This window comes from Raphanus sativus, chromosome 2 (assembly GCF_000801105.2).
Source record: "Raphanus sativus cultivar WK10039 chromosome 2, ASM80110v3, whole genome shotgun sequence".
In the NCBI taxonomy this organism is placed as follows: domain Eukaryota; kingdom Viridiplantae; phylum Streptophyta; class Magnoliopsida; order Brassicales; family Brassicaceae; genus Raphanus; species Raphanus sativus.
This window is the reverse complement of record NC_079512.1, coordinates 2,684,435-2,696,995: the sequence shown is the minus strand read 5'-3', so window position 1 is coordinate 2,696,995 and position 12,561 is coordinate 2,684,435. Positions and strand designations below refer to the sequence as shown.

The window sequence follows — 12,561 nt, the reverse complement described above, 5'->3', positions numbered from 1 at the left end:
GTTTCCTTTTTTAAAAGATGTCAAATTTGAAATAAATAAATCCTATTGCTTGGTGAACCTAGAGGTTCACCCTAAAGAATGAACCCAAGAATTACTCGGGTTAAAATACAGTCATTTGTCTCATTGTTTATTAATTTATAGGGTTTATGACCAATTGTAAGTATAAAGTTTCAAAAATAAAGGTTTTGATATTTTCTAATGATTGTTTACTTTTACATTATAAGAAATAAACGGCATCCCGACGAAATTTAGCGGTAACCTTCGAAGACTTTCCACCGTGGAACTATCACTTGGGCGTTCTTAGCGATGCGAGTCCTGACTCTTTTTTTTTTTTGTAACACGCGAGTCCTGACTCCTAAGAGCATCCTTATTGCTAGGACCAAAATGATGTATCTTAGTATATTTTATTAGTTTTTTTAGATTAAGAAACAAACTTAAGATACATTACTAAATGTGTAGATTATTGCTAAAGATTTTTGTTGTCTCTTAGATAATTTAACTTGAGATGGAAGAAAGAGTTTGAGATGGAACTTGAAACAAGCACATGTAGATTAAATGATATATTAAGACAAGAACATGAAAACAACCATAGAATGAGAACAAGTAACAAGACAAGTGTCTTCCCTTTCGATTACTTTCGACCTCCACTGGTTAGCTGCTTCCATCTAAGTAACATATGATATCTCTCTCTGTACACGCAGATACACAAACAAAACCTAACAAATCTCAAAGAAGAAGTATGAGTTACAAAGTCGCAAGAGCATCGGAGTACCTCTCCATCACCGGTGGTGGGATCAAGGACATCAAGCTCGCCAAGAAGTCATGGGTCTTTCCATGACAGTCTTGCACCGTCTTCGACGTTTTTCCTGTCAACTACACCTTCGAGGTCCAGCATGAGTTCTGAGAAACTCCCTTTCGTCATCCCCACCGTCTTCACCATCGGTCCTCGCGTCGATGACCCTCACGACCAACATTAGTACCAGTTGTGGAATCAGTTTCCTAAGCTTTTTAATGTCCACATCTCTGTTTACATACAAACCCTGTGGCTTTGTATACTTTTCTTCCACCACTTGCCTTCTCCTTCCCACTAGCTTATTACCCATTTCCACTAAAGTTCTAACCTTTTCTTACTAAATCACACTAACAGCTAAAAAAACAAATCCTTTTCTACGATTACAGTCATTATCACACTAGTCTAAAGGTACATGCTTTGAATTGGGAACGTTCTTCGTTATAAAGTAAGGTCTTTTAATTGAACCTGCACAAAGGTGAATACAGTTTCAGTACATAGTTGGGCTAAAGCCCTAAACTTTACATATGTTCCGAAAGAATTAAGCAAACCTGAGAAGTTGGGATCGAGATGGGTTTTGAGGTAAACTATAAGAGACTCGATCAGAACTTTAACTCTGTAGAAGTGTTTGATAAGGTTCAGCTTGAGCTTAACCAGTTGCACTGACCGATCGATTTGGCAAATAGAGAAGAAGGAAGAAGATGGAAAGAAGAACAAGACAGGTTTCGCTACTCAGAAACAAGATGGAAAGGATGAGGTTGCAGTGACCAATCCGACGCTGCCACACGTCCACAAGGACCAACCCAAAAGCCTCTTAACAAAGGACTTTCGCGACTCAGTTCTTAGTTAATTAAGGCTTTTTTATTTTCTTTTAAGCCCAAAATAGCTTAGGACTTGGTCTAAGGACCACGATAATGATGCTCTAAACCTTGCTTTTTACGTTGAATTTTTTTTTTTTAAATGGTTGAGTACTTTAGAGTAGGTTAGCTATTGTGCCAACTAAGACGGAAAAGGAAAGTTACATGCCTTGTAGAAAACAAAGAGCCAAAGACCAAAGAAGTTTTTATATACGTACTTTGATTACTCATTTCTTAGTTACAAATAAAAAGGATATTAATTTCTTTCCTTTCTGAAAATATCATAATTTAACACCCCCCCCCCAAAAACAGTTTACACGAATTTAAAAAATTTTAAAATATAATAATCAGGTATATTTATAAAATACATTTTTATAAAATTAGCTTGAATTCCTTTTTTAATTGAAAGTGTAGTCCTTAGATTTTTATAACTCTATACATATGTTTTATAATTTACAATTAGCGAAAATTTTATTTGGAGGGTTATGTAATTTACAGTGGAAAAAAATGTTACTGATAGTTAATTTATTGGTAAACTTAAAAAGAAATTTTAAATTATGTAGTTTAAATTACAACAGACCAATATGCATGGACACGGATGAAAGTTATAAAATGATATATTTATCAAAACCCCAAAAAATCATTACATATAAAAATCAAATCGAGGAGAAGCATATCTTTTGTAACTAATGGACATTAATATAATTTATAGTCTTTTTTCTTTATATTTATTTTTGTTTCCGTAGTACTGTTTTTCAAGTACTCTTTTATGTTCTTGTTTTCTTATACTATAATTGCATTAAGAATATAGAATCTTAGTTTTTAACAGAAATTGCAAATGAAAATGTAAAAGCAGAATTGCATCACCACAATTTTATGAGATTATTATTATTTTCTTTTTGGGCAAAAATATTTTTTATGAGATTATAAACACACAAAATAAATATAAGAAAAACCAACCTGGTCAGATAAGAAAAACCACATGATCAAATAATAAGAAAAACACACAAATTGTATCACCAAATTTTTTTTTCTGGTTTTTTCTAGCAGCGGAGTTATTACTTTTTTTTTTTTAGAAAAAAAAAAGGAACAGTAAAAATAAAAATAAAAAAATAATAATAATTTTTTTGGTGAACCTCCCCATGAGGTTCACTAATGGGCATGCTCTTAGATCCCATTTGTTGTCTTTTAGTTATCCCCACATTCTTCCTTTTTTCTTTTTATAATTTCTTCTTGTGCTGAATCACCACATTTTTTCTTGTGTGCGACTCTGTTATTTTCTTTCCCTGAACTATTGATATCGAAATTGATTTTGTCCATTTAAAAACTGTTATTCCATATCTTGTTTTTCTTTACCCTTATTTCTTTCACTATGAAGTATATAGATTTTATCAATATCTAAAAAAGAAAAAGTTATAAATAGATTAAAAAAAGTAAAAAGTTCATGAAAAATAAATTTATTTGAGAATGAAGAGCTTGGGTGTTTTTAGTTTCACAAACCTGAATTTGAATCTTCAACCTCCAATTTTGAGTATGCTGCAACCTATCAATCCATAGCATATTCTTTTGCTCATTTAGTTGGAAATTTTTATTTTGAAGACAATGTGTAGACAATGTTTTAGATAGATAAGTGTGAAATCTCATAGAAAATAAATGGAGCTATCGCAAAAAAGGTAACTTAGAATTTCTATAGTTGAATTTAAATATATAGCGAGATATGGGTGTAGTGTGAAAAATATCAGGGATTTCATTTTGTTTCATTTTGTGAAAAAAAAGAAATTAATAGAAATTAGAAATCAGTTGATAAACGACATTTTTTGCATTTGATATTTTTTCTTGCAAATTTGTTTTTTTAATTGTTAAGTAACTTCCATGTGTTAGATTTTTACTGATCAAGTAACTTTTTTTTCTGAAAGAGACTGGTTAAATAGTTTGTGTTTTAGTATATAAACTAGGGTTGTGCGGATATTTATTTTCAAGTTTATATATATTTATTTTATATAATTAGTATATATTTAAAGGTTATTTATATATCTAAATGTGTATATAGTTTTTTAAATACAATATTTTATATTTTTCATGCTGAAAATAATTAATTATTTCAAATCATATATATATATATATATATCACTTTTATTATATATTTGTCCTATTGAATTTGCGTTTGATTATAAAACCAAAATTTTTATGTGCAAAAAAAACATATTTGAAAATTATTTTGTATTTAATTTATTATGATCATGACCCAAAACATAATGTGTAAGTGACTAAAACATAAAAAAGCTCTGGTTTTATGATATAAATTGATCCGGTAATATGTTACTCTAAGAAATGATTGGTTAGTTGTTTATATTGTATGTTTAGAATTATAGCAATATGATAATGTATAGGTCTACATACTGGTTTGATATGATAATATGTTAGTCTAAGAAATGGTTGGTTAATGGTTTATATTGCGTGTTCAGAATTATTATAATATGATAAAGTATTGGAAAAACGGACTGATTTGATTAAGGCTGGGCAAAAAATCTGAACCCGAAAAACCGAACCAAATCCGATCCGAAAAAGTAGCACCTAAATCCGAACCGAAATTGATTAAATATCTGAATGGTTTAAAATTTCGGTATTTAAAGAACCGAAACCGAACCCGATCCGAACCGAAATATTTTGGGTACCCGAATGTATCCGAAATAAATTTATATACTTAAATATATACATTACTTTTATATATAATGTATATTAAAATATTAAAAATATATAAGATACCTTTAAGTTTTTCAAAATACTCAGAAATATATGCAAATAGTCAAAAGTAAATGTTTAAAATAGGTAAAGTATACTGAAAACACCAAAATAGTTAAATATTTATTGAGGAAAAATTGCCAAATATGACTCAAAACTTGATTTCAAATGCAAAAGTAAACTCAAACATGAATCAAATGCAAAAGTGACTTTAGGGAATATTGAAATTACAACATTCCCCTTGTGTAGAAACAAAAAAAAACCAAAATGCTTTTTACATTTCTAACCCCCGTAAATCTTATTGTTTTAAAAAAAAATAATTTAAAAAATTTGTAAAAAATATTTTGATAAGTGAAAAATAAAAATCATATAACTAACATATGTTTTAAGTGATATAAATTAAGATATAACAAAAGTGAATTGTTTTCGACATAGATGAGTGAAAATAGTGAGTCATGATATTCTTTGGTTTAGGTTTTGCCAACATATGTTGTAGTATTGTATGTGTTCTCAGGATTAGATTTTGGAAAGCATAAAAGTATTTTTGAAAAATATGAAATTTACCCAAATGTGTGTTATTTCTGTGTATAATAATCACTAAGCAAATTTAATTTGATTTTATAATGTATTTAGTTAGTTAATTTTAGTCAATTTAGTTTAGGGGTTAAATTTAGGGTCTGGACGACTTACTAGTAAGCCGTGTGGTGAATATATTGACTTACTTACGGTAGACGACTTACTAGTAAGTCGTCTGATGTATAGTATTCCACAAACGACTTACCAGTAAGTCTTGCAAACCGGACCCCTAAACGGATATTTACCGGACATATATAAGATGGGTTTTTTTTATTCACTGTTTCGCGAAATTCAGAAAAAACCCTAACAGCGTTTCTCTCAAAACCCTAAAGGCGATTTAAAAGGCGATTTCCGTCGATTCTCTCTAATCCATCGTTCTCACCGCCGATTATATCTCCGCCGTTATCACCGACGTTCTAAGCACTGTTCTCACCGCCGCTTCATCTATTTCAGATTTGAGAGGAAACCCTAACGCCGCTTCCTCTATTTCAGATTTGAGAGGAAACCCTAACGCCGTTTCTCCCTAAACCCTAACAATGTTTCTCTGTAAACCTAGCGTCGTTTCGTGTCTCGTTCTCTCTGCCGGTTCTCTGTAAACCCTAGCGCCGAGACTCCCAGAGGCGTCTCGTCGAACTCCGCCGCCGGTAAGTTATTGAGAACATAAAACGTTGTCTCTATCTATAGTCGTTCTGACCGCGCTTCTTAATTTGTCGTCTATTTTGGCAGATCTATAACCGTTGTGTCGAAGGCGACTATATCTTCTCCGAATTTCCAGGTGGGCTTTGAACTGTTCTATTGGATGTCTTGGAAGACTTTGCGGAAGACTTAAATATAAGCCAGACGACTTAATACAAGTCGTCTGGAAAGTCTTCCAGCTGGAAGACTTTGCAGACGACTTGTATTAAGTCGTCTGGAAAGTCTTCCAAACTTATAACTTGAACTTCAATACTGGATGGTTGTCTGTTTGAGATGGTTGTTGTCTTTGATTGTTTTTGTCTTTGATTGTTTCTGTCTTTGATTGTTTTGCAGACAAAAACATGGATATTCCAAAACTCCCCCGGAGGAAATATACATTAGGGAAAGAGCCCAACCCAATTAAGAGCATTTCGTATCACACGGATTGTACGACGTTGCATCATGCTTTAGAGGAGGCTCTTGATCATCGAGAATATGAAGCGCTGAAGGAGTCGAAGTTGGGAGTTTTCATCAAGTTCCAAGAGCTGGGATTTGGTTGGGCTTCAAGGCTGGTTCACTTCATGCTCGGTTTCCAGCTCGACATAAAGAAGAAGTATGAGTTGTGGTGTCTCGTTGGTCCAGAACCGCTGAGGTTTTCACTGATAGAGTTTGAAAAGCTCACTGGTCTAAACTGTGAGTACATCGAGGACCTTGAGAGTCCGTAGTGTCCTGTTACGCCGGAGATGTCTGCTTTCTGGGCGAAGTTGGGAGTTAATATCAATGCTGGGCCATCTACTGACCAGATAATAGCAGCACTCAAGAGATGCAAAGAGTGGCCTCGGGATGATCGCAAGCGGCTCGCGTACCTTGCCATCTTCGCTGGATACATTGAAGGGAAAAATGTCACAACCTCTACACGGGCTAGTCTGGCGAGGCTAGTGATGGATTTAGAACAGTTTGAGAATTATCCATGGGGGAGAGTCGCTTTTAAGGTGCTGATTGAGTCTCTGAAGGCCAAAAATATCACGGGTTGTTACACGATTGATGGGTTTGTACAAGCTTTCCAATCTTGGGTGTACACAGCTCTGCCGGAACTTGGTGCTGGTTATGGTAATCCCGTAGGAGGCGAACCGGCTGTACCGTTACTGGCTTACTCGGATGGCAAAGGACGCATATGGTTTCAACAGGCTATCTGCAGTCAGGTATTTAAACTTGTATCCAACAGGCTATCTGCAGAAGACTTATAATTAAGTCGTTATAATTAAGTCGTCTGGAAAGTCTTCTAACTGGAAGACTTTGCGGACGACTCATATTTAAGTCGTCCGCAAAGTCTTCCAGCTAGAAGACTTTCCGGACGACTTAATTATAAGTCTTCTGCGAAGTCTTTTCTTTCCAGACGACTTTATCTAAGTTCATATCTTTTATTTACTGCAGACTAGAGTGGAAAACTATGTTGAGAAGGAGGAGATCGGTGAACTGTTTCCACAATGGGACTCTGATGTTGAGGACCCGGAGGCGGAGAACATAATTAAAGTCATGTATAAGAGACCGTGGAAGTGGACCATAGATTGCTGGGAAGTCACCGGTACTTGTGATGCGAGTCCAACGAAGGAAGATGAAGAACGTCCAAGACATCGGAAGAAAGCTGAAGAACGTCCAAGACGTCGGAAGAAAGCTGAAGAACATCCAACTCCAAGACCTCGGAAGAAAACTCGTTTAGAGGCAACTGCAGAGGCAACTGCAGAGGCAACTGCAGAGGCTAGTGAAGAGGCTAGTGAAGAGGGTCGTGAAGAGGCTCGTGAACGTGAAGACGGTCGTGAAGAGGTTCCTCATCAGGGTCGTTCCGATGTTCGTACAGAGGTGATTGGGATGACTAAAGAGGAATTGGACAGAAACTTCAAGGACCTAGCTGATGCCTTGAGGCAAGGGTTTGGGACGTGCCTTGCGGAGATCAAGCATCTGTCGGATAGGATTGGTGTTGTGGAAAAGAAGCTTGGTATCACACCTGCTCCGCCTAAACAGACGCAAGAACCAGGGGTTAGTACTAAATCCTTTCCCAAAAGCTATCAGAAGACTTCGCAGACGACTGAGTTATAAGTCGTATGGAATGTCTTCTAGCTGGAAGACCTTCCGGACGACTTATAATTCAGTCGTCTGGGACGTCTTCTAGCTAGACGACTTCGCAGAAGACTTATAATTGATCTTTGAAAATGATCTATGCAGAATGAAAGAGAAAGTGTTAATGGGGCGAAAGAGAAATCCGGAAAGAAGAGAAAGGAGAGAAAGGAGGATCCAAAGGAGGATCCTAAGAAGAGAATGGAGAGGAAGGAGGATCCTCCGGATCCTAAGAAGAGAATGGAGAGGAAGGAGGATCCCAAGGAGGATCCTAAGAAGAGAAAGGAGGATCAAAAGGAGGATCCTAAGGAGGATGCTAGTGAGGTTGCTAAGGATTATCTTAAGGAGGATGCCAGTGAGGTTGGTAATGAGGGTGCTAGTTCCTCGAAAGTGCCGAGTCTAGTGGTTGCCGAAGAAGTCGAAGAACTGAACCCGCAAAGATTTTAAATGGGTTATCCGAACCCGAACCGAACCCGCAAAGATCCGAACCGAACCCGCAAAGATTTTAAAAACATTTTAAATGGGTTATCCGAACCCGAACCGAACCCGCAAAGATCCGAATCGAACCCGAACCGAAATTTAGAAATATCCGAATGGAGCTAAAATCTTTGACCCCGAAAACCCGAAATCCGAATGGACTAAACCGAAACCCGAATGGGTACCCGAACGCCCAGCCCTAGATTTGATAATGGTTTACATTTTGATTATCTATAAATTGATTTTACATTTAATACGGAATCAAATATTTATTAAGTAATCCGGTTTTGTATGAGTAATCTGTTTTAATATGGCTTGACATATTATTAATCATATTTTTAGTAATAAATGAATGGTAACTGATTTTTAATTAGAATTCATTTAAGAAATCACACATGAATCAAAATTATGATTTTTGTTTCAATATATAAGATGATTAAATACCACGAGATAATATAACTAGTACTCCTATTATGTCGAGCGTACAACGTACCGGTTCATATATTAGTACACGTTACGTGGTGGATTTATTAGAAAACAGGGCGTAAACTACTATTTGACTGACCCCAAAATAAGTAAGAACGTAAGAGCAAGTGCAACGCTGGTTTCGAGTGGCACGATTTCCAACCATTATTTTATTAATTTTTTTTCTTTTTCATCTATTTAAAAAGAAAAAAAAATAATCGTGGGCCGCTACGTGTCGTGGAACCCGCGACACAGTAACGGATTCGACGAAAATCAATCCTTAGCAAAGATTTTTCGCTCACAATCTGGACACAAAAACCAAACACAACAATATTTTAATATTTTTTTCTAAAAATCAGCTTTAAGGATTTGATAAAGGTCTGTGTTGCACTTGCTCTAAACTACTTATCTTCTTGGTATAGACAAATAATGTGTGATGATATCTACTGATTCTTGTTTTTGCAAAGTAATACTATCAATTCAAGCGTGAATGGAATTTGCTATCTCTCTAGCTTTCGATCATAAAGCTTGCAATCAAAAGATAATTTTACATGTGCAACCGTGAGAGAACCCGTATTGATGACGATATATAAGTTTGTTCATTTTGTTTGTCTATACATATACACCATTAAATAACCATTTGTTATGAGTTGGAGTTTGTTGTAGTACTCTCTCCAAATTAGTATATAATTTTATTCTTTTTGTCTAGTCCTGCGATTTCGGTTTTCCGAAACCGAACCGATTTTTCATTTTTCTGTTAACCAATTATTTGGAAAATAATTCTAAAAATATCCGATTGATTAATCGGTTCAGTTTGGAAATCGGTTAATTTCAAAATCAAGAATTTTTCGAAATTAACTGATTATGATTAAAAATACTTGAAAATCGCATATTTTCAATTTATTTTGGTTATTTTCGGTTTCTCGGTTATTCACCTTTTTGATTTATTTCGGAATATTTCTATTTGTACAGATTATTTTTTTATTTCGGAACTTTAGTTAATTCCGGTTAATTGGTTGGTACTAAATCAAACACACAAGAAATTAAAACACTATACATTCTTTTCCCAATCCAATACATTTAGTCCATTGTTCAAACTTCAAACCAAATACATCCATTTCGAATACATTCATTTACATAAAACATTTTGAATTTAAATCTCTTTGCAGCAACCACATATTTAAAAAGGCAAAGAGTTATAGATTCAAATGGTAGTTTAACAAAAAAAAAACGTTAACTTAAGTTCAAAAATAAAGAATGAGAACCAAAAAAGAACAAGCCATCAACACCTTCACTCTCACACTCCAACATGCAAGTTATTAAGTTACAAATCACTTCAGAAAATACAATTACAAAGTAAACAAGTAAAGAGACAGAACATTAAAGATTAAAGAAGATGACATTACCTCTAATTCTTAGGTTGACTTGGTAGTTCCATAGTCTCTACACAATGACAAATATAATTAGCACAAAATGCATCAATGTAGAAGATTCTGCTTGTTCATTGCTCGCTTGTTTCGATCTACTTGTTGCTAACTCTCTTGCTTGATCGTTGTACTTGCAGGATCACTCGCGAATGGCTAGATCGTGACTCCAACCACGCGTTTGTGTGCGTTAACAAAGACAAAAGGAAGAGAAAAGAAACGATCGAAGAAGAAAGATGCAATCAAGTTTTAAAGTTCCCCGTCAATGTCTGGGTACATCTCCTTCAGGATCACTCACTATATCTTTGTGTATTGTGTTTTTACAGAAGCTCGATACTCTCTCTCTCTCTCTCTATGCTAACTATGGAGATTATTTCTGCAGAGAGCTCTATCGAGAAGATATCTCTCAGAAGAAGAAAGGTTGTTACATAACAACCTTTTATCCTGGACCCAATAAATGGTAAGTCTACTTCTTCTAGGCCTTTCTCAAATTCACCGAGGCCCATCTCCTTATGTCTTTTGTTTCTTGTGATAGGTTGCAGATAGGCCTAAGCCCAAGAGATGATGTCGAGTTGGATCACACGCCAATTCTTCACAATCAAAAGTATTAAAAGAAGGAGTGAAATATTTACCTAAAGACTCATGAAAATCCAATTCTTCAAACATTTGAACCAAACGTGCAAGTTTCTCAGTATAGTTATTATTTTGAAGCCACGGTTGTGTGCATACGAGTGCTTCGATCATATATGAGGTTAGACTGCTCCGATAAAGATCTGAAATCCTACCACTAATGATAAATGCCGACTCGAAAACAACATAAGAGACATGGATAGCTAAAACATCCTTCACCTGCTCTGATAGGATTGGATACTTAGCACAATTACGCCTCCACCATGAATAAACATCAAATTCTCTTTCCATCCTGTCTGAGGTTCATGGCACTGGTCTTTCCATTAGGTAAATATCAAGCTCGCTAATGCCTTCATCATTTGCAACCACGGATTCCATCTCTGAGTACAAAGAATCCCTCCCCTCATACTCTTCATCATCATCAGAGATGTCAAACGTGTTACCGGTCTCACTATCCACATTCTCACTAGTGTTACCAACACGATCTCCTTCAGATTGTGGGCACATCTTCACTACATACTCCTCATACAGATCTTTCAGTAATGTCCTAATTGAGGTTCTAATATGGGTATTCTCGACACTGTTCTTACCATAGAGCTTGTCGAAGCAAATGCAAGCAAACTGCATCTTGTTTCTTGGATCAAACACGCTTCCGATGATGATAAGCGGATTCATGTTGATAAGGCAATCTTAATATTTCTCAAACTTGTTTCTCATCTCCCTTGCTTGAATTTGTAGAAGTCCATTTCTGATGTTGCTCAAACTGATGAGGTTCCTCTCAATGACAACAATCTCATTGTATCATATAATTGAAGTCATTGTCTTGGATGCTGAAAACGCCAACGTGCACTCAAAAAGATCTTAATAAATTTCACTAACCTCTGCACTTCATCCAACCCTTGAGAAGTTGGAGGTCCAACCCTTTTATGTCCATTCTCTTCTGATTCGTGAAGTAATCATTGTACAACATATCTTCTGCTAAAAAATTTTCAAAAGCAACCCTAAACTTCAACGCAGCAGATAGCATCAGATATGTTGATTCCACCTTCTAATACAGTCCAAAGACAAGATTCCTCTACTGAATTTTCCTGTGAGGACCCTAAACTCAAATAATTGTAGCTGTGAATCAGATGATCTCACATACATGACCGCATTCCTAATAGCCACCATACTCTCTTTTACATCAGCTAAACCATCCCTCACAATCAAGTTTAAAACGTGGCACAACAACGCATATGCAACAACACCCTATTCCTAACTAAAGCATCTGGTCTTACTTGCTTAAAAGCTGCTGTAAACAGTCGTATTGCCTTATCATTCCCCTTGGCGTTTTATACTGTCACTGTAAAAACCTTCTCAATTCCCCAAATCCTCAAGACATTGACTCATGTGTTCAGCAATCGTCTCTCCTTTGTGATATGTCACTGGTTTGAAGCTAATGATATTATTTTGCATATCCCAGTTTTTGTCAATCCAGTGAGCCGTCACAACCATGTAGCTGCAAGAAGTTGCAGGATCAACTCATATATATGTGGTTAGAGAGACTCTCTTCTTCTCATAACTGAACAAGTGCTTCATCGTTGCTTTCTCTCTCAAGAACATTCCAAATATGTCTTATGTTGCTGTCCTCTTACAATGTACCGTGTACATAGGCAACACATTCCTACAAAAATGCCTAAATCCTTTGGATTCCACAAAAGCAAACGGCAACTCATTCAATACAATCATCTCATTCACAGATCTCCTAAACAATCTAACATCATACTTCACTGCAGTCACTACACCACTGTTATCACCACCTAGCATTGTC

General features: G+C 35.6%; 1 protein-coding gene and 1 long non-coding RNA gene across 2 annotated transcripts; one reads left to right on the top strand and one right to left on the bottom strand.

The window, feature by feature from the left end:
- Nucleotides 1–518: 518 nt before the first annotated feature.
- LOC130502003 (uncharacterized) lies at nucleotides 519–1,620 on the bottom strand. Its single transcript, XR_008939992.1, has 2 exons — nucleotides 1,342–1,620; nucleotides 519–1,258 (listed from the first exon to the last, which is right to left on the bottom strand). It is a non-coding gene; the product is annotated as an uncharacterized LOC130502003 (long non-coding RNA).
- Nucleotides 1,621–6,383: 4,763 nt separating this feature from the next.
- Nucleotides 6,384–8,202, top strand: LOC108831304 (uncharacterized). Its single transcript, XM_057000425.1, has 4 exons — nucleotides 6,384–6,542; nucleotides 6,633–6,842; nucleotides 7,075–7,677; nucleotides 7,864–8,202. The coding sequence occupies exons 1-4, from the start codon at nucleotides 6,384–6,386 to the stop codon at nucleotides 8,200–8,202; spliced, it is 1,311 nt and encodes a 436-aa protein (XP_056856405.1).
- Nucleotides 8,203–12,561: the final 4,359 nt, after the last annotated feature.